This window comes from Drosophila ficusphila, unplaced genomic scaffold (assembly GCF_018152265.1).
Source record: "Drosophila ficusphila isolate 14025-0441.05 unplaced genomic scaffold, ASM1815226v1 contig_286, whole genome shotgun sequence".
Taxonomy (NCBI): domain Eukaryota; kingdom Metazoa; phylum Arthropoda; class Insecta; order Diptera; family Drosophilidae; genus Drosophila; species Drosophila ficusphila.
In genome coordinates this window covers 834,031-859,659 of record NW_025064189.1, presented here as the reverse complement: position 1 = coordinate 859,659, position 25,629 = coordinate 834,031, and the positions used below count along the sequence as shown (strand labels likewise).

Here is a 25,629-nt window from a genome sequence, read left to right as displayed (position 1 = left end):
TAGTTTGGGGTTACATTTAAAGCGATTTGATCGTAAAACTTAGCAGGAGGATTAAATTTCAGCTTTAAATTTCCTTGAACAGGTGGGAAAAGATTTTCCTCATCCTACGTTTTCATATTTATTTTTTTATTTATGCAAGAATATGTGTAAATGCAATGAATAAAATATTTAAAAAAAAAGTGTTTTTAAACATATTTGTATAATAAATAATTTCTTAATAATTTCTCTACATAAACTACTTGAAATTCCAAATTTCGAAATAACTCATTTTCAATGATTTTCGAATTTGAACTTTATGCGTCCACAAATTCAAACATGTCATGCAACAGTTGGTGGGAGCATTGAACGCAGCCGGCGAACTTAATGAGATTCTGTTTCTCCCTTTTGATTGATTGCAGCAAACGATGCTTGACCAATGTCCAGCTCCAAAGCCAAACCCCCTTTTACCCCGCCAATGCCCTTTTCGAATCCCAGTCTACGTTGGCAATATTTCAAAAAATTTAATTGAGCTTTCGGCCGTTGGCTGTTTTTAAGTAAATGAATGTTTTATTTATGAGAACAGTCTGGATGGGCTCGGAAAAAGAGGGAAAAATGGGGGAGTTGGTGAATTTCGCTGCAGGCCTTTGTGATTGCCCAAATGGCAACAAATGATCTGTAAAAATCCGAGTCAAAAAACCAAACCAAACACTGTAAACTTTTAATCAAGAGATACACTTGAGGGGCTTTTCCAAGAGCTTTTACATCTAATTAGAAGGAAGTGAGCCACCCAAATGAGTTGGAGGAGTAGGCAGCTTGGGTTACTTCAGAGATGAGAAAAATAGACAAGTTTTAGTACCAAGGTACCCGATAACTACAAAAAGCCAGTAAAGATATACAAAAATATAATCTGCGGATACATTTTATTACGCTGCATTCTTTGAAGACTATTATTTCGTTAACCTACATTTTAGATGAATAATTGAAATAAAAATCTCAAAATATATATAAATAATATATGTTTTATCCTTGTGTTTTTTACCACAATAAATTAATAAATAAAGGTACGTTTGCCCACGATGACTGTACCCAGATACTTTTCATCACTAGTTTGGCCACTCGCTGTTAAAAGTTGACATTTTACTTTGGTTTCTGTGTGTGACTCTTGGCCAAAGTTTTTGCCTGCCACGTGACCTTTCTGGGGTTAAGAGTGGGGTTTCCACTAATGTGACTTGAGACTCCCACTCAACTCGTTGGGGGCGTGGGTTCTTAGAGGGTCAAACGAAAAGTAAATACTTGTATTTTTCTATGTAAGTAACCGAAAACCCTTTTTATGGCTTAGGGCCAAGTCCCTTTTGCATTAGCCCACATGTTCAGGGGGTTGTTTATTTTTTGGCTTTCCATGCGAGGCATGCCTGAATTTGTGCGGATTGATTTGTTTATCCCTTGTACTTTGTTGGCTACAAATGAGTTGGGTTCCCTTTTCGATTGAGCAAAAGTCTCTATAATCACGGGCTTGAGGAGTTATGTAAGATGGGGAAACAAGAAGCACTCTAATCAGCCTAATTGGAGGGGGAAATCAGCAAAGAAACCCTATCCGTAATCCCAAATTAACCACAATAAAACATTAAGAATCAAAAATTAGTATAAGGGCGGCTTAAAGCAAATTCTGTACTCTAAAAAATTTAAATAAAATTACATATAAAATTTATGGAACAAAATAACGATTTTTTGAATATAGAATTTTTTTGAAAAAATGTGAAATCCCTTAACTTTTCTTAATGATGTCCGATTTTGGATCCGTATACCTCAAATTTTGAGGCTCAAAATGCTTGTGTCATAGTCCCCTATAAGACTGCATACTTAGTTTGGTTTTGATTGTTACCGTACTTTACTTAATTAAGTTTACTATGCACTTCAAATATTTTAAAGAATTTTATTTTAATGTAAGTACTTAAACTTTAACTTTAGGAGTTTAAAACCAAAGGCATGTTTAATTGTTAAAAATACAACTACAGAAACTAAACTTAATTATCCGTTACGTCAGTATCTAGTTTTATTTAAGGCATGTTGCTGAAACCCGTTATTAACAGCTATTAAAATCAATTATTCCCAAAAACGTAAAGAAGTATAGGTGAGAAAGAGGAAGTAGCTAATTCAATTTACTTTCGCTTATCTAATAATGTTCATCTGCATTCGGCGTGTTATTTTTAGCCCTTATTACATTTTAATTATATTAAATTACATATTCCAAAAACAGACACAGCGGAGGAACAACAAAAACAAAATCACTTTCTAACAAAAGAGTGCGAGCGAGAACGACTGATAGAGAGAGAAAAAGGAAAACGTCAAAGTTCGTTCACTTGTAAACATAAAATGAGCGGCAACTGCAAAACAGCAGTACTACCAACAACAAGCGGCAAACGGAAACCGTCTGAGCAACAACAATGGAGCCAGAAGCCAAGATATAGAAGTACTGAAAAAAAAATACCTACTCAACTTCAAGAACACTCACTAGTAATGAGAAAAACATTTACGGCAATTTGTTTGAAAATGTTTTGCATTTTAAAATTTTAATAAAAAAAAAAAAAAATTAAATAAGTTTGTGGGTTTAAAATTTTATCTAAATAATTTCTCAGAATTTTCTCTAAGTGTTTTGTGAGGGGATGGCAGAGAAGAACAGAGGGACGGAGGAGAATGAGCCTTTTTATGCGGCGCAACTTTGGCGCTTTTTATTAAACAAGCCGACGAAGTGTAGAAGCGAAGAGTGGGGAAAAGAGAGAGAGAGAGAGGGTGGGAGGTGGCCGGTGGGGCCGAGCATAAGGTGAAGGAGCCAAGAAGAGAGCAGAGAAAAAGAGCATAGAATGAACATTGCCGGCTAAACCGGTAACACTTGTTTATTAGAGAGAATGAGAGGAGAAGAGGGTGCGAGAGAGTTGGTAATATGCTGGGATATGTTAAGTGGAGAGCGAGAGTCTGATCGGAGAAAAGGGTTCTACAGGTGACAAACACAAAAGAATGAAGTCTGAAGACTCCTCTAATGTCATCATTATTGTCAATATAACAAGTTTATTGACTGGCAGCAGATGCTTAACCCCCCGAATCCCCCTCTCTCAACCTCCACCAAGGGGTCATTAGAGAAATGCCAAGCATAGGTTCACTTAACTCAAGCTAAAGCGCAGATTAAACGCAAGTTAATGGCTTAATTAACTCCGAGCAAAAAACAAGTAAATAAAACAAACGACAAAAAACTTAGATAAAGATAAATGATAGATGCAAGTGCGAGGAGAAATGGTCGGCGATAAAAATTGTCGCAGAAAATCAAGGAAATTAACGCGTGCAAATATTCCATGCAGAATACAAGGGGAGAATAAGCGTAATCAGAGTCTATTCCAGGGCTAATGTCTTCTAACGGCACTTGTGCCAGTCAAAGAACAAAAGAAATGTAACGGGTATCCACGAACTGATAAAAAGTTAAAGAGGTGCGATGACCCAATCATCAAAAAGATATGAATATTTAAAACATCATCACATTTTCTTTTATTTATTTTATATCAAACAATTGCTTTCCTGCCTATTTATAAAACAAACAAATATTATAATCTTTGAATTTTAATAATTTATGTCATGTATAATATTTATACTATATTATAAATATTAATTTTGTAAAGAAAAGAAATAAAGTCTAAACACTTATTATTACGACAATACAGGCCTCCTGAAGGAAGAGACTTTTTTAACTGCGGTAGCGCATCTTAATTTGGGCATTGCTTCCGGCTTCTGATTTTCTATTAGCCCTATCAATAGCGTAATCATTTTAAATTCTAATTAATTTCATGGTCCCACATTTAGCCGTTTGTTGATGTTTCTTTTCCAGTCGGCTAATCAACAGGAGGCCAAGAAACTGAAAAGAGTCAGTGCGAGAGGGACAGCATCCAAACAAATGGAATAACAACCCTGTCTTTCACTGTGCTCTCTCCAGTTCTCTGGACTCCCATCGAGAGTGTCAAATTCAAGGTCGCCCCCAGTGCTGAACAGCTCCATGAGCGAAAGAGCGCATATTCAGCGCGAGCGAGCGAGAGTGAGACCGTGAGAGCGGCTTCTTTCCATCGGCTCTCAGTTTCTCAGTACCTTAGGGTTGATGGCCAACACTCTATAGCTGTATTTTTGTTATTGTTAACGAACTGACCAGGCCGATGAGACTACTCTGTTCCCCAGACCGTCAGCTCCCCCATGTTCTCAGCTACTCAGTTTGTCAGCGAACGGGATCCCATGCGGATGTGCTCGCGGATGAAATTTGGTTCGACTCCGGCTCCGTTTCGACTTTTGACGTAAACCCCGTGCAAAACAAGTGATTTCCAACTCCGGGCGTACGGTATTATCGTCGCGCGTTTCGAAAAAGAGTTCTAAAAACAGGCAAATACTATATCGTGTTATAAATACGCCAAACAGAAAGAAAAAAGTTTGGCTATCTGAAAAGAAAAGCCTGTGGTTCATTTGCCGTTAAAAAGCCGCATAACATCAAAAAAGCAACCGTAAACAAGGTCTTAAGACCGCCAAAAAAAATAGGTTGACAAGATAATATTTTACCAAAAAACAAATACAAAAGCCAAAACCAAATTGCTAACAAATAAAGGTTGCAAACAAAAAAATAAGTTCAAGCAAAATAAATAGAAATATTTATTATTTGCTTATAAGGCAAACTAAATATTTGCCGGCGCAAATATTAAAAGGTGTTAAGTGTTTCGTGGGAGTGAAGATTTTAAACAGAAAATAATAGATTAAATAAATATTTTATGGTGTAAAAGTGAGTGCAAGAAGTTAAGCAACATGTGCGCGTTTTAAGAGTGTTCATTAAAATCGAAATAGATACCCGGAAAGTTCTTTGACAGAGATAAAGAGCGGCAACGAAAAGAATCCAAAATGTGGCGGCAAATCCTGTTTATTTTACCCACCTTGATACAAGGCGTCCAGCGCTATGACCAAAGTCCCCTGGATGCGAGTCCATATTATCGCAGTGGCGGGGGATTAATGCCCAGTTCTGGGACCGAGTTGGATGGATTACCCCACCACAATCGCTGCGAACCCATCACCATTTCGATCTGCAAGAATATCCCCTACAACATGACCATTATGCCGAATCTTATTGGGCATACGAAGCAGGAGGAAGCTGGCTTGGAGGTTCACCAGTTCGCTCCGCTCGTGAAGATCGGCTGCAGTGATGATCTCCAGCTGTTCCTCTGCTCACTTTACGTTCCGGTTTGCACGATTTTGGAGCGACCCATTCCACCGTGCAGATCTCTTTGCGAGTCGGCGAGAGTCTGCGAGAAGTTGATGAAAACCTACAACTTTAACTGGCCGGAAAACCTCGAGTGCTCCAAATTTCCCGTCCACGGCGGCGAGGATTTGTGTGTGGCCGAGAATACCACCTCCTCGGCCTCCACCGCGGCCACGCCCACAAGGAGTGTGGCCAAGGTCACCACCCGAAAACACCAGACTGGCGTGGAAAGTCCTCACCGCAACATTGGATTCGTCTGCCCGGTGCAACTGAAAACGCCGCTGGGCATGGGCTACGAACTTAAAGTCGGCGGAAAGGTGAGTTTTCCGATTTAAAAAAAATGGTACAACACGTACAACGAACTGCTCTTGTAAAATAATATTTTAAAAAGGGAATAATACAAAGTTAAAAAGGGTTTTAATTAATGCTCGTTAGAAGTAAGCATGGAAATCGATACTTTATGTTGGTTGCACAATGGGGTTTAAAAATGATTCAGAAAAACAGACATTTTATGTTATTTGTAAAAGCCGACGGGATATTATTAAAGCATTACATTTCAGCATTGGTATATCCTTGTAAATATCTTTACTGGTTAAAATAAACGGAGACTCCCAAACCTTTACATAAATATTTCGATTGTTGCTGAAAGTTAATATGGCATATTTTTTCATGACTCCATGTAGGTCAACAATTTTTTATGTCTTCATTTGAACTCCAGACTCAATTTGTAGAGCAACGCTGAAGTAGGAAAAAATGCATATCCTGTTGCGCCGAGAAAACAATTTTCAACCACCAGGGAAAACAGCAGGAGGTCCTTGACAGGCCAGGAAAAGAGGGAAAAGGAGCGGGGGGGAAACGGCGAGCCCGCATTCTACCTGCCTGCCCGTAGCTCACAAAAGATGGTTAACAACGTCAGGTAGAAGTTGATCGTTACTTTGGCTTCGGTTGAGGAAAGGTAAACCAGTTCTTTTTGGAGCTGTGTAATTTGTAATGCCTGCTTAAAAAAATATTCCGAAAAAAACGTAACAAGAACCGAAGAATGTTTAATAACTTGAACTGGGGGTCAGCCTGTTGCATTTTCACGTTCTTTAATTAATTTTCCACCCGTTTCCTTTAACAGCTTTTTTTCGGGGCCTCAAGTCCATCAACTGACTGATTTTCCACGATTTATTTTTATTTTGTGTTTGTTTTGGATGAGTGATGATGGTCTATGTGATTCCAGTGTATTTGTTTCTCAGTACTTTTTTGTTTAGCTATTTATTTTTATCCGACGCTCTGTTGTTTGCTCGCTGCCATGTGTAAAGCGCATTAAATACTTTGAGGCAGGATAATTCACACTTGCCTCAGTGTCTGGGTATCTGGCGGATACATGTGTATCTTTCAGCTACTTTAGCATTGCGATTCCTCTGTTTTTTTTCCTTCGCTTTTTACTTGATTGGTCTCGTTTTTCCCTGGCTGTGTGTGTCATCGGTTCCCCTTGGCCATCCTTCTTACCATCCCCATATCATCATGGCTGTCAGCATCTTTGGTTTTGTCGGAGTCCCTGGTCCCCGTGCTTAAATGCCTTTTGAGATCTGCGTGCGAAATTTAGCAGCTTGTTTGCCTGGATTGCATTTGGCCCACATCACAATTGCCTGCGAGTGTGTCCGCAAGAGTATCTGCAAATGCCATCTGTATCTGAGTGTGTTTCGGCCCTGTTTGCCGTGCTTTATGAGCCAGATACCTAGGCCTCCGTGCCTGCTAATGATAATGGTTCCGTGTGAGAGCGTGAATAAATGCTTATTGGATAGATAACGATTCAACCTTATTCAAGATAAATTTAAAACATAAGGTTCTAACAACTGTTTTACAACGCTCTTAAGATTAAAGTTACGAGGGGTTTATATAACATTTACCAATATAACCAATGAGCTATTTATTTGCTTTTCCATTTGTAATCTCTGAAACAACATTTTCGGTTGACACCTTTGAATGATTTTAATTATCCAAAGGCAACTCCTAAAATTCGCCAGTAAGCCAGCTAAATATATTAAATATTTATTTAATTTATCACAGCATTACTTCACCTTTTCGTCATTTTCCTGTTTCTGTATTGGGTTGTCAATCAGACCATTAGGCTAAATTAACCAGTCAATCTCAGAAGGAACTTGTACAAACAAAACTCTGGCCCACAAAATATGTAATTTCGCAAATCAATTACCCAAACCAAAGACAAAACACGCTGGCATGGATTAGAGTGAGAAATGCTGAATAGATTTAGTTGGAAGTTCTCTCAGTCGCTATTGAAATAATCATAGGCTCAAAACCCGTAGGGCATGACAACCTCAACCCTTTGAGCGCTTTTTGCAGTCCTTTTTCTTGCCCTTTTCTTGGCCCGAATCCATTATGTAAAGGCAGCAGTGCGGGCCGGGAAAATCTGTTTTCCGACTGAAAGGAAACTGAGTGGAAAGCCAGCAGTCATAAGAGGGCACAATCAATTACGGATTCGTCTACAATTAAAATTCCTGGCCGGGAGGACAACATCCCCTCCGGATGAATCAATTTGGGGCCTACAAATAATCCCTAAATCGGAATCCTCCCCCCAAAAACTTCAGCCCTCTAAATGCGTCAAAAGCGTTCTAAATGAGGCTTTTAATGGATTTACGATTTCCTAAACAACCGAACAGAAATCCTTCTCTCCTTTCCACAAACTAAACTGTTGTCCTTTCGCGCTCTTTGATTAATTTATTTTTGGCTGCCATTGGCTGTTGGATGTTGTTCGCAATCGGGACTCGACCGCTTTTGGGTTAAAGGGGCGGGGGCGTGTCTGGTTGCCCAGTTGTCTACACATGTAGCCATCAATCGGGCATTGCCCCTCGGTAATCTGTTTGCTCTGAAAAGGTTTTGACGTCATCTAATGGTATACGTTTCAGGATTTTCCCCGGAAAAAGGGATAATGATTGCCGGAAGTAAATGGGAAGTTGTTTAGTGTATTGAACACACAAATAGAAAACGCCGTTTTCCCTGCTTTGAGTATGCTTTAAGCAAACAAAATTAAAAGAAGTTCTAAAACAAAAACTTTTAAAATAAATTTTAAATTCTTGGAAACGAATTTTTGTTATTAACATGTAAATTGCAGTTTTTAAGTTTGTTTTGTTTTTAAAAACAAGGACGTTGTACAACAATTTCTATAGACCATTTCAACTAATCGACAAGCTCCTCGAGTTTATTTCATTCTCTGTCAGTAATCGACATCATTATCCTCGCAACTCATCAGCAATATTTCACCGTTAAGTCCGTAGATAATCTCTCCCTAGTTTTTCCACCCAACTACTTGTATTTCCCGCGAATGTTTGTACAATTTATCCCTTAAATTGAACCTTGTTATATATAGTATAGCACACTACAGCAAAGGCATTTGTTGGTTTTGCCATATCGGTATTTCTCCATTAAAACTATAATCCACTTTATATTTCACGCTTGAGCTGCTCAATTTATAACCAATAAATGTTAAGCCGATGACGATTATTTATTTATTTTTACATGGATCTCATTTCACCCCGACCATGCGCGGTAAAATTGCAACAAAAGCGTTTTCAACTCAATTAATTTGCCGGGGAAAGGAAAATCTACTTCCGGCTACTTAAGCACAGACAAACAGTGATACAATGGTAGAAAAAAGGGCAGGAGGAAAAGCTAGCGTGTTACAGTAAATCCATAAAAATGACCACAGAATGGGAAAACAATTTTTCCCACACGCTTTTCCAGCCCTCATCTTTTGTTGGCTTGGCCTGGACCAAAGCGATAAGGACAACAGAATCGTTTTGTCTAACGCAAGACAATGTCCTGCAGGACTTTGTAACAATAGCCGATGACAAGACAAAATCTAGTTAGCCGAGTGACATCCAGCAACAAAAGTAAAAGCTCTAAAATAAAATATTTACCAAGAAACTAAAAATATTTGTATTCACTCAATTGTGAGTTGACACCCACACAGAAAACTCTTTTGAGTTCGAGTTACAATTCATAGATTGACAACTATCCCCGAGCTGCGATTTTCACAACACAACAACTTTAAAACGCCCACGGAAGCTGATTTTGTTTTGAAATATATTTTCATGCCTCATGCATCGAATTTGAATAGGAATTGCCAACGATATGCTAATGCTTGGCTTTGACTTTTGGCTGACAGCGGGCCAGTTAAAAATGTTTAAATATTTAATTACTGCCAGCCGTTTAATGACAGTCCATTTGGCGGCCAGCACACTCCATTTAGCATTTTGCTTTAATAACTCTGGCTAACCGCACCCCAAAAATGCAATTCACTATTCAGTTGTCACCTTTTACGGTTTCCCTCCATGTTTTTCATGATTTTATTTTGCATCAAGTAAAACTAAATGCGGTTCGCTCGAATATTTTGGGTTGGTTGGTTCGAAAAAGCGACACTAAATGTATCTAAGCAATTTACACCGAAAGTGTTGAGGTTGACGAATCTATACAAATATTTCGACAACCGAAATTTACTGGTTTATTTTGTTGGTTTTCAGATTTGAGGAATTAAAGCAGTAACATTTTTTCAGTAATTCTATTAAAATCCATATTTTTTTAAAGCTTTTGGGTATTTCAGAGTTTTTAACAAGTAATTTTAAATATTGCAAACATTTTATGAGTGAAACACGAAACATTTTCATGTAGATGTAATTTACAAAAATAGTTTTGGATGTACTATCTTTTCCCAAAATCTGAATCCATTCTATTCTGTTCTGTTTGGCTTTTAATTTTCGCAAAACTTTTCCGTTTCCCTTCGAGCGGTTCACGCTTTTGTTGGCTGAACTAGAGCATGAAACTGAAACACATATTCGCCCATATTGTTTGTCCCTTTTAATCAGGGAACTAACGCCCCACCGTGCTGAACTAATCCCCCGCAAAAGCACACAAACGAAGGGCCCCTCGAACCGAACCCACATCGGTGCCATTCACATCTTTTTGTTGGGCCCTTGCCACAGGATTCTTTCAATGAAGTGGCTTTCATTTGCACCTACGTGCACCGCAGTGCTCCACTTTGCGAAAAGTCCCCCCCACTTCGGGCCATACAAAATTTGACACAATTAAAAACAAAGGCAAGCCGAGCACAAATGTCAAACTCAGACGGAGAGTCCTTTTTTTTTTTTGTTTTTGCTCTCCGTTGTTTGCTGTCTGTTTTGCTGTTTTGCATTGTTCTCTGAATCGCTGCGCCATTTTGCGATGGCAAAAGGCATCTTACAGATACTTCAGATACCCCCAGATCCAAATACATTATGCAGGGCTTCTCCTGCTCCTCCTGCTCCTCGTATGTAAGTCACCGCCGTCTGTCTGATGAATTTATAATGCCCATTGTCTGTTTTGGGCTCCAGACAATGGCAAACAAAAGTAAAACTAAGGAGCCATAACTTCCCTGCAAATAAACTGAAATATTTGGAACCACAAAAATGGCTGACTGACATACTAAGTGGACTACGTAGCCACGGGCCAATAAACTTCAATATTTTCGGATTGGAAATGAACTCCTTGGGGCTACAAATTGGCTTCGTCTGTTGGAAGTCAGTTAACACCTCGCATAGCCGAGCCGACACAAGACTTAATTAAAAAACTGAAAACCGAACTGGAAAGTGCAAAAAAAGGAAGGCACGCCGGCGCACAAAGTCCACAAATGGGAGGCTGAAAACGAGTTTCTTGGGGACAAAAATAAAAGCGGCCAAACCGAAAAGGCAAATCATAAATTTTATGCTCCAACCGAGTGAAGAAAAGAGCAGCAGCCGCATACCCGTCCTGCCTTCGTGTGGGTTGGATCGGTCCTATATATATGGTATATAGTACGAGTATATGGTACATGGCGAGGAGAAATAAACAAAGTTGTTAAAGATTTACGGGGTATCGTATTTGTACGAGTATAGGTTGCCAGCAGCTGGCTTTCGGGTAATCAAAGTGGGATTCATTAAGAAGGATCTGCCACGAGAACCACTATAAAGATAATGTCCTGTCGTAATCCCCAAAAGAATGGCGGCAATACATTTTAAGAAATGCGTCAATAAAAGCTAATTGGTTGGGCCAGGAAATGTTAAATAAGGAGTACAAAATAAAAATCAAGATCGCTGGTTTGTTGGCCTCTTTGATCTTTTAATGGTAGATCTTAATTTAAATGTTTTTTCCGATGCTTAGATGATTAGATATAACACATTCTTCTGTTATAATTTTTAATGATATTAAAGTATATTAGCAGGAAATTACACTCATCGATCAATCGCTATAATTTAACAGCCTTGTCCACGTAAAATTACTCATCAAAACCCCCGCTTTCAACACGCGATTAGCGATAATAATCTGAAATTCCTCACTTTTTTGTACCAACGAAAGATTCCTCTGTGAAAAACTTGCCACGACCAAATAGAGAAAGTTCTGTGCAACATTTCGCTGGCATGCAGGAAGAAAAAAGTAAAACGATTCTGGAATCTCAAGCAAGCAAAAATCATTCAATTAACGTTAGACCCGCCCCCGCCCCCATAATTCAGAAGACAAGCAGCCGGGGAAAAACTACGCAAACAACCATTAGTTAGATATAATTTAGCTCTTTAGATATGGCCATAATGCAGCTACTTAAACGCAACTCAAATCTGTGGGGGATCAGGGGGATCTGGCGGATGCTTTCCTCAAAATCGCTGACAGTGGCTATTAATTAAAGTGCAGACACACCACGGAAATGTGAGTGGAGATCCAGATGAGCAGCTGACGACCGGGGACGACTCCGAATGGATAGCGATCGGGGCTTTCCACGGGGAAAGGGGTTTTCCGCAGCCATAACAAGGCATTTGTAATCATCCTCAATCATAACACAGACATTCAGGCACGCACACTCGAAGCCAAAGTTGTGTATCTGTGTGCCTGCCACTAATGAACCAACTTAAAATTGTCATAACTGTAAATCATCTCGGACTTATGGAGCGTGCATATGTGGAGCAATCAGTTGAGGCCCTGAAGACAAAGTCATTTCATCGTGGGCGGGGTAGCATAAAATCATCACAAAAACAGAAAAATGGGTAAATTGAAATACCCTAAAATTAATTTGGATAATCATAGGAAGCCGTAAGGTTATTAGATTAAAGATGGATAAAAAAGCAGATAAGTGGGTAAACAAAAACTTTACAAAAATTAAAAGAAATTATTAATAGGATTGGATTATAGTTTTAGAGTCTAAAATTTAGACTATTCTATAAAATTTCCTAGAGTTCGGAGTCAGCAAAGAAAAACCTATAATAATTACATTTTAAACTATAAAATATATAAAATAAGTATAAAACTTTATAAATTTCAAACAACTCCAAATAGCCAGTTAACCTTTTAACAAAGTTCAAGACTTGGGATCAGCCAACTGATAAATCCCCAGTCGAGACCCAAACGACCTCGGATAGATCTCATTGACGATGATTACGATGACGCTGCTAATAATTATTATGATGCTGCGTGTTGGCCAACTGCGAGGGCTGAGGGCCAACAGACAGCAGAGTTGGCCCAATGGAGGAGGCCAAATCGTAGGAAGTTATGCTTTCGACCATTGGCCATCGTTTGACTGATGTTCGGATCAATCATGCGACATTTGGCGGGTCGCATTTGATTGTCGCGTTAATTACAACGAGGAAATGGGCCAAGGATGATGGGTATTCATCCAGATTTCCCTCATGACGAATCGCATTGGTGGCCGTGATTTGTGATTCGCCTGGATTTATGTTTACGCCAGAGTCACATTGCGTTTGGGCAGATAATTTCCAGCTTTCCTTATTTCCCTCCTGCTCTCTGGCATTACGTCAAATGAAATTTTCCTTTTTTTGACAAGTGAAAATTGTTTTTGTTTTCTCCTTCGCTTTCATGGGTATGTGCGTTGCTATCGAGATTTGCGTGACGCGTCACAAAACTTCGATTGTTCCGAATGGCATGGGAAGGTCTCTTTTGATTTATGTTGCAGCCATAAAAACTAGTTCCCATTTTGCCGGAGCTCGGTTGGCACTTGGAGTTAGGGGAGCTGTTCACATTACAGTGAGAAATTTGGTGTAATTTGGCGCATGTTTTTAGCTAAACGCTTCTTATCAGGCAAATTGGTTGATTGGCTGGATGGCAGGAGAAAAACAGAGCTTTGCATGTTGATGAATTTTTGGCGTGTGCGTCGCCTAAATCGTGACCAAATTGTGTTGGGCTTACCAGTTTATAGCCCGGCCTACGGATCCACATTTGTGCATGGTTTTGCCGGATAAAATACATTCAGACACGATAGACTCGCTTTTACGGGAGTGGGTGAATAAGTCAAATGTTTTGGCCCCATGAAATGTGAAAAAGGTTATTTATGAGCCAAATGAAAGTTGGGGAAAATGATGATGTGGGTCAGGTTACAAGGAGAAAATTTGGCGTAAAAGTCAGGTCAAATTTAAGTGGATTAGTGGAGGGGTTTATCGAGTTACTTGAATATAAACAACAATCTCAACATTAACAACTTATTACCTTTTTTTTATTTCTTAATTTTAAGGTGAAGTATTTTATGCAAATTCAAACAAATACATTTCGCGTTATTTTTCCTCTAAATCTTTTTTTCTCACTGCAATTTGATCTAGTTCCCTGCTTGGACAAACCAATTGAAGTATTCGCATCCACATAGGCCTCAAAACTCAATCTCTGGCAATCAATTAGAGGCCTCTTCCTTTCGCATAGAACAAGAGAAGAAAAAACCATTTTTCATGCAATTAAAAGCGGAGCACAGTACCAACTTTAATTGAATAACACGAGAACAAGAACCGAATGGCAGCAGCAGACCAAAAAGTAAAAAAAAAAAACTGTCGTAAAATTCTTAGGGCCCAGCCCATCGAGAGATGTCGATAGCACGAGATGCTGGACTGTCCGTCTGACACGTGTCTCAAAGTAAAGTTTAATTTAATTAAAATCTCTGTATTCACTTCGAGCGAGATTGGCAGAGGGACAGTCCCCAGCAGATCATCTGCAGCACGCATGCCGGCCAAGCAAACACAATCAGAGCACCTGCAGAATCAGCCCGAAGTTGCAGCATCAGCCACGGCATCTGGGCGTCTGGATCTGGGGAATCGGGCTGAGTGTTTCATCTCTGGTTTAAAAATACTTAAAGTGGGGTGTGATAAAAAAAAACTAGCCCGCATGGCAGCTTTTAAGGGTCCTTTGACTGGTTATTCAGGTTGCTGAATGGGAAAGGTTGAATTTGTGCTGGAAGCTGGTTAAATTATAAATCAGTCAACTTGGAAATGAATAAAAATATTAATTTCAGTTTAAAAACCTTATTTGACCCAAGAGTTTTTATATTCTATGATTGAGTAGCGATTAAATAATACAATATAAAAAGTACGATACTACAACTTCAATACTTTTCTATTATCATAAAATAGTTATGGTCAAAACGAAATAATATTACAGCCACAAAAATAAATATTTGATTTCTTTCAGAAGTTATAAACTTAAAAAAAATAATAGAATTTTAATATTTATTAGCATTCTTCAGAAAAATAAAAATCGTTTCCTATAAATTTTAAAGCAAGTTACTCTCTACCAAAATTTATGTTAAGGACGCAGAATATCCAATACTTTTCTATTATCATAAAATAGTTATTGTCGAAACGGAATAATATTTCAACCACAAAAATCTACATTCATTTTATTTCAGAAGTTATGAACTTAAAATAAATGTTAGTATATAAATATTTATTGGTAATCCTCAGAAAAATAAAAACCCTTCCCAATAAATTCTGAGCCAAGTTACCTTCTACCAAAATTTATGTTAAGAACGCAAGACCACAATGACAGGCCATTTTAAACCACAAATTCAGCCAGATGTTAGGGTATTTAAAAATGAACATCTGGGAGCAGTAACTCATGTTCCTTCACGGAATCTCTCAATATTCTAGAACCTAAGCTCAGGAACTGCCTAGCACACATTCACTCACTTCCCCTTTTGCTTGCATAGCAGGTGAGCAAACAATCAGGCAAAATGCTGATTTTTTCCAACATCCGTTGCGGACTGGACATATTTTTGTGGTGAGCCTGGGCTATATACGTTCCCCGGTTGCCGCCCCACCTGTTCTCACCTGAGCGCTCCGCCTGGGGAGCTGCAATTGCAGTTCCTCAGACTTATGCATAAACTGCATTGCATGTTGGTCGGCCAGCTGTCAATGCATCGAGTGAAAATTGCTGGCCAAGTCAGGGAGCCGAGGACCTTATATGGCCGACCGGCATAACGCCTATGGCCATCGAACTATTACCAGAGCATTATTATAATGCCGAACCAAAAACCAAACCGAATCGAGCCATTAATAGCCCCACTGCACGAGGTTGGGCCTAAATGGTGTGCCACTTTTTGTGCGAAAAGATTTACAATTAAAGTTGGCGATTAAATCGCTGCGATAGCCTTGCCTCGATTACCAATATGCCTTGCATCGATTATATTATTTATAGAGTGAAAGCCTCCGTCTCGAACCGAATCGATGGCTATCTGTTATCCGATAGATCGAACTGACCACATTTATCTTGGGCATTGGCCTATAAGTGTAATTTTAAGTGCGTAATTTATGGCCATTGCGCTGACTGTGAGTTTATCTTGAAAGGAAATTTGCTCGGCGATAAAACGATAAACGATGAACGATAAATGCCTGCCTCGTCTTAAGTTGGTGCTCACTGTTTTTGGTTTCGGTGTGTGTCACAAGTGGGCGGCGAAGGGGTGGCCACGGCACCAAATCAATTTGCCACGGCTAATATGGGTTAAATGCCATGATTTTTATTTTTGCGATATCGAATTACAACTCTAGCAGTTATTTAGCACATTTATGTCCCGTTATAATGGCTCGGCTCAAAATATTGGTATCCGCGTTGAAGGTGAAATGAATGCAAATTGCCGCTTTAATGGCACCCGATGGTTGAAAATAGCTTTTTGGACCCGACTGGCACTTAATTTTAGGTGTTTAGGCACTTTTATTTCGGTGCCGTATTATTTTATTGTTGAGAAATAATAGCTTAAAGCCTTCGCAGAAGTTCGGTACTATTTAATGATGGCCAATTTGGGAGCCGCTGGTGGTTGGAAAAGGGAACGCATTAAATAATTCATTAATTGAAGAATTAAATAGGATTACTAGACGGAGTGTTTTTTTCGAGTACACTATTATAAATTAGCAACTCATAAATATATTTAGGTTTATTTTGTTAAATACGTTTAAAGAATACCATTTACCATTGTTACCTTAGCAACTTAATTTTAATTTTAATTTTATTAAACAAATTAAAATGTTTTTAAAAAAAGTACTTTTATTTTCGGTGTAGAATCTTTAAGTTGCAGAATTTAGTAGCTTCCACTTCCGCGGTACAGTACAGCCTCATCTTGACACCCAGATTAGGTACACTTAAGTACTCACTTGGGGGCCTGTCTAGCAGTCACTGGTCCACTCCTCCGAGTAGTCACTTCCTATGAGCCGCCGGCCCCACCAACAGCCAACCCCATCATTTATAACTGTCAACAGTTTTTGTGGTCCAAACAGGCCAAGTAAATGCAAAAAAAGGAGAAACACACTGCACATAGTAACTAAAAAAACAGCATCTAATATTTAAGCCATCAGCGGAGTTGGCAATTGCCACTCGGCTTCGGCCAAGATCCACCCCTCTTGGCCTCATCCGCGCAACGCTAGACAAACAAATTATGGCTACTGTCAATAGACGAGCGTTTCTAAGCCCAGACAGTGGAAAAACAACGGCCAAACAAGTCAAACAGGAAAGGGGGCCAAAAGGAGGTGAGAGATGCACCCACAGTTGCAGCACTTGGACATTTGACTGATGTCTGGAGAGAAGGAGGAAAAGAGTGAGTCTTTTTCTTCTTGGCCATTTTCCACCAGCCCCTTGACAAACTGTGAAAATTGCCAACGGGCAGCTTTTCGGGCTGCGGCCAAGAAAGCAACAGGCAACAGCAAATCACTGAGTGTGCAACATGTTGAACTTCTCGCCAAATTGCAAATTCTAAGCCAACTCAATAGTGGCCACACAACAAAGTAGCCTCGCTTTTTTCCTTTTTCAATTTTATCTAAAATGTTTTCTATTTAATCAACAGTTTTTTGTTGTCCAGTTTACTATATAGCCCCAGGACAATTTACAGCCAGATATTGAGGCCAGGCCAACGAGTTTTTCTGGGTTATATTTTTAGTTTTTATATCCTGCAGCAGTTTTTTTTGTGTTTGCTGTATTATTTTTGGCTATATTTTGGTATTTTTCGCTTGTTTGCTGCTAAATATTTGTCAATTCTTTATTGTTTACTTCCAAAGCGTATTGCAACACAACGGCTGCGTTTTAGATGGGGTTAATATTGTTTCTGAAAAATTGTGTTGGGATTGATTTTATTTAAGAATTTAAAACTTCTAAAAATTGTTTTGAAGTCAAGGGAACAAAAAACTAGAGCCACAATGGTAATTTTGTATGGCATGTTACAGGTTAAAAATTTGAACCTCACTGATTTATTTCCTTACCATTCACCTTTTTTCCCATACGTCTTTTTCCTTGTCTGTTCCAATTTACATACAATTTCTGTAGTTTTCCTGTCGACAAAACTGCAATTTGCATTTGACGAATGGCCAGACAATGGCGAAGCAGACCGAAGTTAAGTGGAAATCGCAGTCTGCCACTTGAAGCGTATCCCCGAAAATAAAGGGCGCCAGCCCCCTAAAGACACGCCCCCCTCTCCACCCGTCCTTCCCCCCTTCTCCCCCTCCAAACTCCCGTATTCCATTCGCTGGCATAATTAAAAACGTGCTAAGCGTTTTAACGATGCTTGGACAACTGCGATGATGATGACTATGGCCGATCTACTCTCTCCTTTTCCCACTTCTTCTTCTTCTTCTTTTGTCTCTTTCCTTCCCCGTTCCGCTCACTATTCTCCATCTCCATATTGTCTATAGCCAACGATGATATGCTGGTTTCAAGTGCTCCATACACACGATAAGAGCCAGCGGGGAATAGAATAAATGTTCAATTCAGTGCCGACCTCTCTTTCTTTTTTTTTGTTTTTCCACTTTTTTTTACTCTCTTTCTTTTTACTCTTTTTTTGTTTATTTATTTTGCATTCTTTTCAGCTTTTTTGCTATTCAATGGTTTGAAAACTGAATTTCCAGTTTCAGAATTTTAATTTTTTCACTGAAAATAATTTATAATAATATAAACAAAGTTTTTTTGTAATATTCGTATCATTCCCTACTTTTATTTTTTTTTTAAATAAATATTTTTGCCATAATTTTTATTTTAAATTATAGTATTTTAATTTATTTTTATATATTTTGATTATTACTTTAAATGGGATTCTTAGTTTCTTACGGTGCATAAAATTTTCGATGGTCTCAAGTGTTTATGCCACCGTTGAATGGAATGGGGCGGGCCATGATGAGGCAGCCAGCGGACACTAAGGGAAACGCTCTAATGAGATGGGACTCGGACTTCGGGCCCTGCGAATGCCCCCAAGGCAGCTGGACTGCATGGCTTTTATTTTTTTTAATTACGAAAATTGGATTTTTATGTACACGGGTGGATGGGGAATACAAGGGGTGAGGGGAGGGGAGGGGAGCTGCGGCTAAAAACACTTGACATGCTTGGTGACGATGAGTGGCCACCAGCCAGGTCCACATGCAGCTTTCAATTCTCCGCTTCCATTTCACATTTCACATTCAGCTGCAAATGAGAGTGTTGAGGTCTGTTGCCAGTATAGTGGTCCATTTGATTTTTTATCTCCGTCAGCTTAATTGAGTCGGTGGTGACGGGAGAACCACCACCAGCACCACCACCACCATCCCCTCCGGGCATCCCTCTGATGAAATTAGGTTAAAGCGGTTGTAAATAGGTGAGCATAAGAAAAACAGATGCCGGGGAAACGAACCAACGAACGAACTCACGTTCTTATTGCCATCGCCAGCTGAATAAGTGATTCAGTTCAGAGATACATAAGCATGTGTACAAAATTACAGTCGACCCGGTTGGGTGTCCACTCTGCGCCCCCTGGCACCAGCGGTGGGTTAAGGCTTGAGTGAAAGCTCCGAGAATGCTTCACCACAATTGTCGGTCATCTGGATTGTGGGGCGGTCTGGCCGAATGAGCTGGTTAAAATGCTAATGATAGGATAGGTATCGCGATCAGCAAAGGAAAGTCCGCTGGTTAACAGATCGTAACTCGGAAAACTCTGAAAACGTGCTGAATTCTGTTTGCCTCTGGTTGGCAAAAACATAAAATTGCCATATAAAATTAGAGAAAATTGTTCTGTTCAATTTTAATGTTTTCCAGGTAAAAACCGTAAAAAAGTTTTTATTACAAAAAAAGATTTCAAAAGTAATGAGCCCAAATGGTGTACATTTTTTAAAATGTATCTTAAGTTAAACAAGTATAAAGTGTAACAACCGCTCAAAGTTTTTATAGCCTTTCTAAGAATCAATCATTTTATCCTATTCTCACCTCCTTTAACACCTTTTTAAAGCTCAGATAAATAAAAAGCGTTCCCCCTATTATGTGGAAACTTAAAACGTGTCGTGCTGGGCTGCTTCCTGTTACAAAATCAAAGGGATCTACCGGCCAATTGTTGCTGTTTTAAGCCAGCCCGCAATTCTACACTCTTTACACCAGAAAAAAGACATCAAGAACAATGTGGGCTGGGTGTCTGGTAGTTTATTTACCGCATATCATATCGTGTTTCGCAACCAGCCAGCTCGACCACAATGTGTGCCATGGCGATACGTGGTTCTCCACTTTCCAGATTTTCACCCTGGCAATGACAACCACACGCAGCTCTTGGCAATGCAGCTCATCATCTTAGCCCTGCAACTGAGTGGCTCCCAACGTGGGGCCCTTATCCCATCACCAACGAAAGCCACCACTACTTCTGCTTCTCAGATCCATCTTCATAATGAAACGTGTCAATTTACATGAAAATGATTTTTCCCTCTCCCCGGCAAAGTGGCAACGTGTTCTTAAGCAACCCATTAGGGGCTTTCCTACCTCTTCGCTCCCCGGAGCCTCCGATTCGCCTCCTTTAAGTGTTTTTTACGGCACGCTCAAACTTTTTATGGCTGCCTGCATCCTGCGATGAGTCGCACTGCCTGCGAGGAGAATCCTCCTCTTGTTTATTATTTAAAGCAAATTATCAGAATGCTTTTGCATATCGTAAAAAAAGGATTTTTATGTTGTAACATACATCATTAAGCATAATAATCTTGCCACTGACGTAGAAACTTTTCGAGAGGGAAGACCGAGCTCTTTTTATGGCTACTAATTTTTGAGCTGATTAAAAGCCATCAAAACGAAATCAGGAATCTTTTTGAGTGATTGTATCCCTTGCTCAAGGTGCGCGGAATTTTGATGAGCCAAGAGCTTCGCTTGATTGCGCAATCGTAAAATGTTTAAGGCTTTTCAAGGGAAGATCAATGGCGGAAGATAGTTCCTTTTAAGTATTTCGCCAGACGTGCTGAAAACATTTGATTGCAGGCCTATTCTGTTTATTTTACAATTATTGCATATTTAAAAAAGTATATGGCTTTCAACATTTAATTCATATTTTTACCTCTTTTCTCATTTTAGGTAAGTCGTACTTCAACTTAAAGCCTCAAATTGCAAGCCTCAGCATTCGACGAGTGTGAGTAACGAAATCATTTCGGAATCTATTCGAGACATCCCCATTCAACCCTAATTCAAGACACCAAGCCCTCGGCATCAGAACTGTCAAAAACTTTCGCCCAAAGCCAATTGCCGAAAAAGTTTTCCCCAGAGGGGATGGAACCAAGTGCAGAATTGGGTTGAGGATTGGATCCCAAAAAAGGGTCAACCATAAATACGCAAATAATTCGGCGAGCCGAGTGTCGTTCTCTGTTAGGTTCCTAATAAAAAGTTTTATAGAGTCTTACCTCTAAGTCCTTTAATTTAACCCCTGGCAGGTGATTTTGAGAGTGGACCTCCAGGCAAAAGTTTTGGTCTCCATTATCTGCAATGAGCCAGACGCACAATCGCTATTTTTTCTTAGCAATTACCAAAAACCGAAAATTCACTTCGAGTTGTCAAAAGTTTAACCCCGGTATATATGCATATTGTCAGATAGCTGGGGTTTTTCATCTGTTTGAAATTGTCTTCGGTTGAACAAGTTTGAAACAAACATTTTGCTGATTCTTTGTAAAAACTTCCCCAAACCCATTCTATTTTTTTTTTTTGCTCTGACTGGGCATTGTGGCAGGTGAAGCTCGATTCTAGTTTCGAGAATTTTGGTGGATTTTGCAGAAAAAAAACAAACATTTCCGTCCTGCTAATTTTCGTTTTGTGTTTTTTCGCTGGGATGGCTTAATTTACTTTTCATGAAACGGAATATCCACAAAACAAACAGAAATCGGTGTCTCGTTGTTTTATTTTCCTGTGTTTTGTTATGCGAGCCATTGACTTTTATATCCAGAGATGTGGAGCACCCGGAACCTCATCGAAAAAGAACAGAATTGAAGCTTTTTTTCTCCCTGCCATTTTGGGTGCCGTACTTTTGCCTGCCACTGTTCACGCTCAAGTGAAGCGATGTTGTTTTTAGCTATTGCCTATAAATTTTCCTGTGGTCGTCGGTCTACGGGGAATGAATGGGATTTCGGGTTGAGTTAGTGTTTCCAACGGGGGGGTGGTGGGTGTGTTTTGGGGTTTTCGGTATCGGTATTTTTGGTGCCATTTTTGGAGCAACCAACCGTTCATCCATTCTTCTCCTGCTACTTGCCTCCCCTGCTTTTTCCGTTCACTCTTTCATTTATAGGTGCGTTGGGCAACGCATTTTTGCATGCTCCATCCGCCGCCGCCGCCCCCAAAAACATCCGCCACGCCCCCTTCTCCCACGATCCCATGTGTTGACAAATGGCTTAAAGTTTTCGGTCATGGGTCGCGTCGAGGGTAAGCTGCCTTTAATTTGAGGCAATTTGGGGGACTAGCATAGCAGATAGCATAGAAAAGAAAAACAGCAAAGAAAACTAATGCCTTTGGAAGAAAATGAAAAACAAATTGGTCGAAGGTTGGGCGATGGGATAGGATATATTTTCTGCACTGAAAATATATCCTAACTTTAGACTTTTTATAATTATCTTAAATAAATTATTTTATAATGGGAATTAAAAATATATTTTCATTCCTTTAAATTCAATTTAACTATTTTGTTTGTCAAAATTGGTTCTCTTAAGCTTTAAATTCAATTCTCGTTATAAATTGTCATTTAAAAATCTATATTCCCCCATTTGAAACCCAGCAACAATAGATTCTTTATAAAAACTGATGGGATAATTAATCAAACCCCTAACACGAGTGAATCAGATTTATTTAAACACTCAGCCAACGAAGTTAGGGTCCTTCTCTTATTTTCAGGCCAATTTATTCATCGTCTATCAGTACTCTATCTTATTGAAAAGCAGAACCTTTAAGCCCCGCCAGCGATGACTGATAAATGTGGCCCGCGAGCGGCATTTACAATGGATTCAATGCCAAATGCTGAATCACTTCCCCAGGAACCCCATTCCCCAGTTCAGATCCCCGTGGCCCAGCAGCATTTCCTGGATCAGGAGCAGGGCTGAATAGCGTTTCCTGTCCGCACGGCAGGTCGGGCCTTCATTAGCAGATAGTTTTCCATGGACGCAAAGCATTTTCCAGCAATTGAATATCCAGAGAGCCACACAAAGCATTTGAATGTTGGTCGACCGTCTCGTTGTTTTTTTCTTCTTTATTTTTCCTTTTTATTTGCTGTTGTTGCTGTTCAAGCGGAAATTAATGAGACTGACAGGCTATTGACGCAATTTGATGCCCCGCATTTTTTGCCTTCTTTTTTTTTTTTGTCTTCCCTTTTTATATAAATAAATATTGAAATCATTTATCAGCCGCACAAAAGAATTTTCGGTTGGGAATGGGTCACTGAGGAATGTGCGAAATCAATGTGCGATTGTGTGTCATGTTTTACTCTGTTTATTCCTTTTTGCATCCCAACTCGCAGTGTGTGTTATCGCAGTGTAAAAAACACTCTCACAATAAATGAAAATAAATGCCGCATAAAAAGTCGGCGGCTTTATCTTAGTTTGGAGCTCTCGCCACGGGAGTTGCAGTCATTGTCCAGTTCGGCGGGAAAAAGGAGAACTTTTGTACAAACAACTTTTCCATGGTAGTCGTTCTGCCAATGCGATTATGTGGAGTCCGAAAATTAATCAAAGCATTTCGCATTAACTCTGGATTGCATTCACTAAATTGAATCGGCTTAAACTGTTGAAGGTACTCGAAAAAAAGACTGAAAAGCTCTGTGTGAAATAAAGTTGGCAATTAAATGGAAAATTGCATGTAATGGGTAAATGTGTGAAACTTTGAATTGAAGGTGTCAAAGGTGGAAAAGGTGTAATGAATACACTTTAGATGCATTTTATTTTAATTTAATTATTTCTTTTGACTGGTAAAAAACCGATAAGTCATGCAATATAAAGCGTTCCTTGTATGGAAATGTTATATTTGCAATCCTAACTAAGCTAATTTCAAGCCGAAATAATACAAAGAAAGTCTGAGGCTAATCTAATTCAGTTTGTAGTGTGTCGTACATCACAGCTTTGCCCCAAAGCCCATCAATTACGGCCTTTTCTGCCATGGAGACCCATGTTCCCATGGTAGAAGCGAGTAAACCCGCATAGATAATTAGACTAACCTCACTAGAAATTTGCAAAAGCCAGTGAAGAGACGGGAAAATTGGTAGGGAGTCGGAGCGGAGGACCCTCTTGATCCAGAGAATTCTGCTGGGCTGTCATCGTTGCGAACACGGTTGAAATAAATACGAAATCATTTGTATATTTCCCGGAGTTTCGTAGTTTGTGTTTGCGATGCTGAAACATTTATCGCTGTCGCCGGTTTCGGAGTCTGGGGAAAAAAGGGCCAGGGACCTGGACCTGGACAATGCGGATGCGGACATGGCAAATGGTCCGGCAGGAGAGATGAGTCCGATGATTCCGATGAGCCTGCCGCTGAGCAGCTAAAAACTTCCCCACGGGCCAGTCGGTTTTGTTTAGACTGCAAACTGTGAGATAAATTGTGGTGTATATCTGTATCTGGAACCGAGCGCGGCAACTGCAGTAAGGAGTCTACACTGGGAAAATTTCCTTAGATGGAGAATTTCATATATCTATCCTAAAAGGTTCTTGAAAGTGTTCCACTATGATAAAATGTTTTTAAATTTAATTTCTAATAAACGATTATCATAACCAAATTTATATACAATTATTGAAGTATTTAAAATGGGAATGACTTTAGCTTTAAATTGGTTTTTCTCGTTATTAAACTAAAAAATCTTCTGCAACATTCAAGTATTTTTTACACTGTACAGAGTCAAAGCCCCCACTCCAAAGTTGATTACAAAGCGTTGGCCAGCGTACCGAGAAATGGAAATGCACCGCTGCATCCACGAATCCACTATAGACCATCGGTTTAGCCCATCCCCATCCCCATCTCCAATCCCCAATCCTCGATCCCCGTCCCGTCCAAACGTCATCGTTTAAAGTGTTAAAATAAAAGCAAAAAAAGTGCGCCGGACTCTGTTCATCTGGCTGGGGTTTTGTGTGAAAAATTATGGCAGCTGACTGTGAAAAATTGTGGCAAATAGTTTTCAGTAAATGTTTTTTATTTCGCTCCTTCTCATGTCGATAGTGGCGGCTTTTAGTTAATGCGCACTCGGCTTAGAGCAGCCGACGTCAAGTGGCTTCGCTTTATCGGGCCTGGAATGAGGAGTATAGAGTTTGCTGGAGAGCACAGATTATGCAGCTAGCATCGATGGGATCGATGTCAGTGGATAAGATGTGCACAAGTGCCTCGCATTCGCGTTTCGAGTGCGAAGGTTTTGTATCTGACAGTTTGCAGTGCGAGGAGGGAGCATCCAGTATTTCCAATTTGTACGTGATATGATAACTCAAAGTTATCTATCCCTTAAAACAGTGGCAGCAGGGAGCCGCGGCACGTTGATTGATTGTTTTTGCCAATCACAGAACACGGAGCTTTAGATAAACGTATTGAAATTCAATAAATTCAAAATGAAATTGACTGGGGAGAAACATATTTATGACTGGTTCTGCCAAAAAGAAGAAGGGTAAAAAATGATAAACGGAAAATGTGAAAATTTCAACTAAATAGGTAGAAGGTTTAGCAATCAATATACAAAATTATAAATTGCGAAATTGCAAAAAAAAAACTTTGCACTCAATATAAGATTTATAGATTTTAATTTCGTTTGTACTAACATTGCTTTTTTTTTGTAAACATAAAATTTTTTCAACTCTCATTCAACTGGATAAAGTTATCAGCAATCAATAACAGCA

At 39.4% G+C, this 25,629-nt stretch overlaps 1 protein-coding gene across 2 annotated transcripts in view; it reads left to right on the top strand.

The window, feature by feature from the left end:
* Positions 1-4,215: 4,215 nt before the first annotated feature.
* Positions 4,216-25,629, top strand: part of LOC108086905 (frizzled) — a 93,375-nt gene continuing 71,961 nt past the window's right edge. For both annotated transcript variants that reach the window (XM_017183977.2, XM_017183978.2), the window contains exon 1: positions 4,216-5,571. In XM_017183977.2, the coding sequence (XP_017039466.1) occupies positions 4,900-5,571 (672 nt within the window). In that variant the 5' untranslated portion in view covers positions 4,216-4,899. The remainder of the gene's footprint in view (positions 5,572-25,629) is intronic.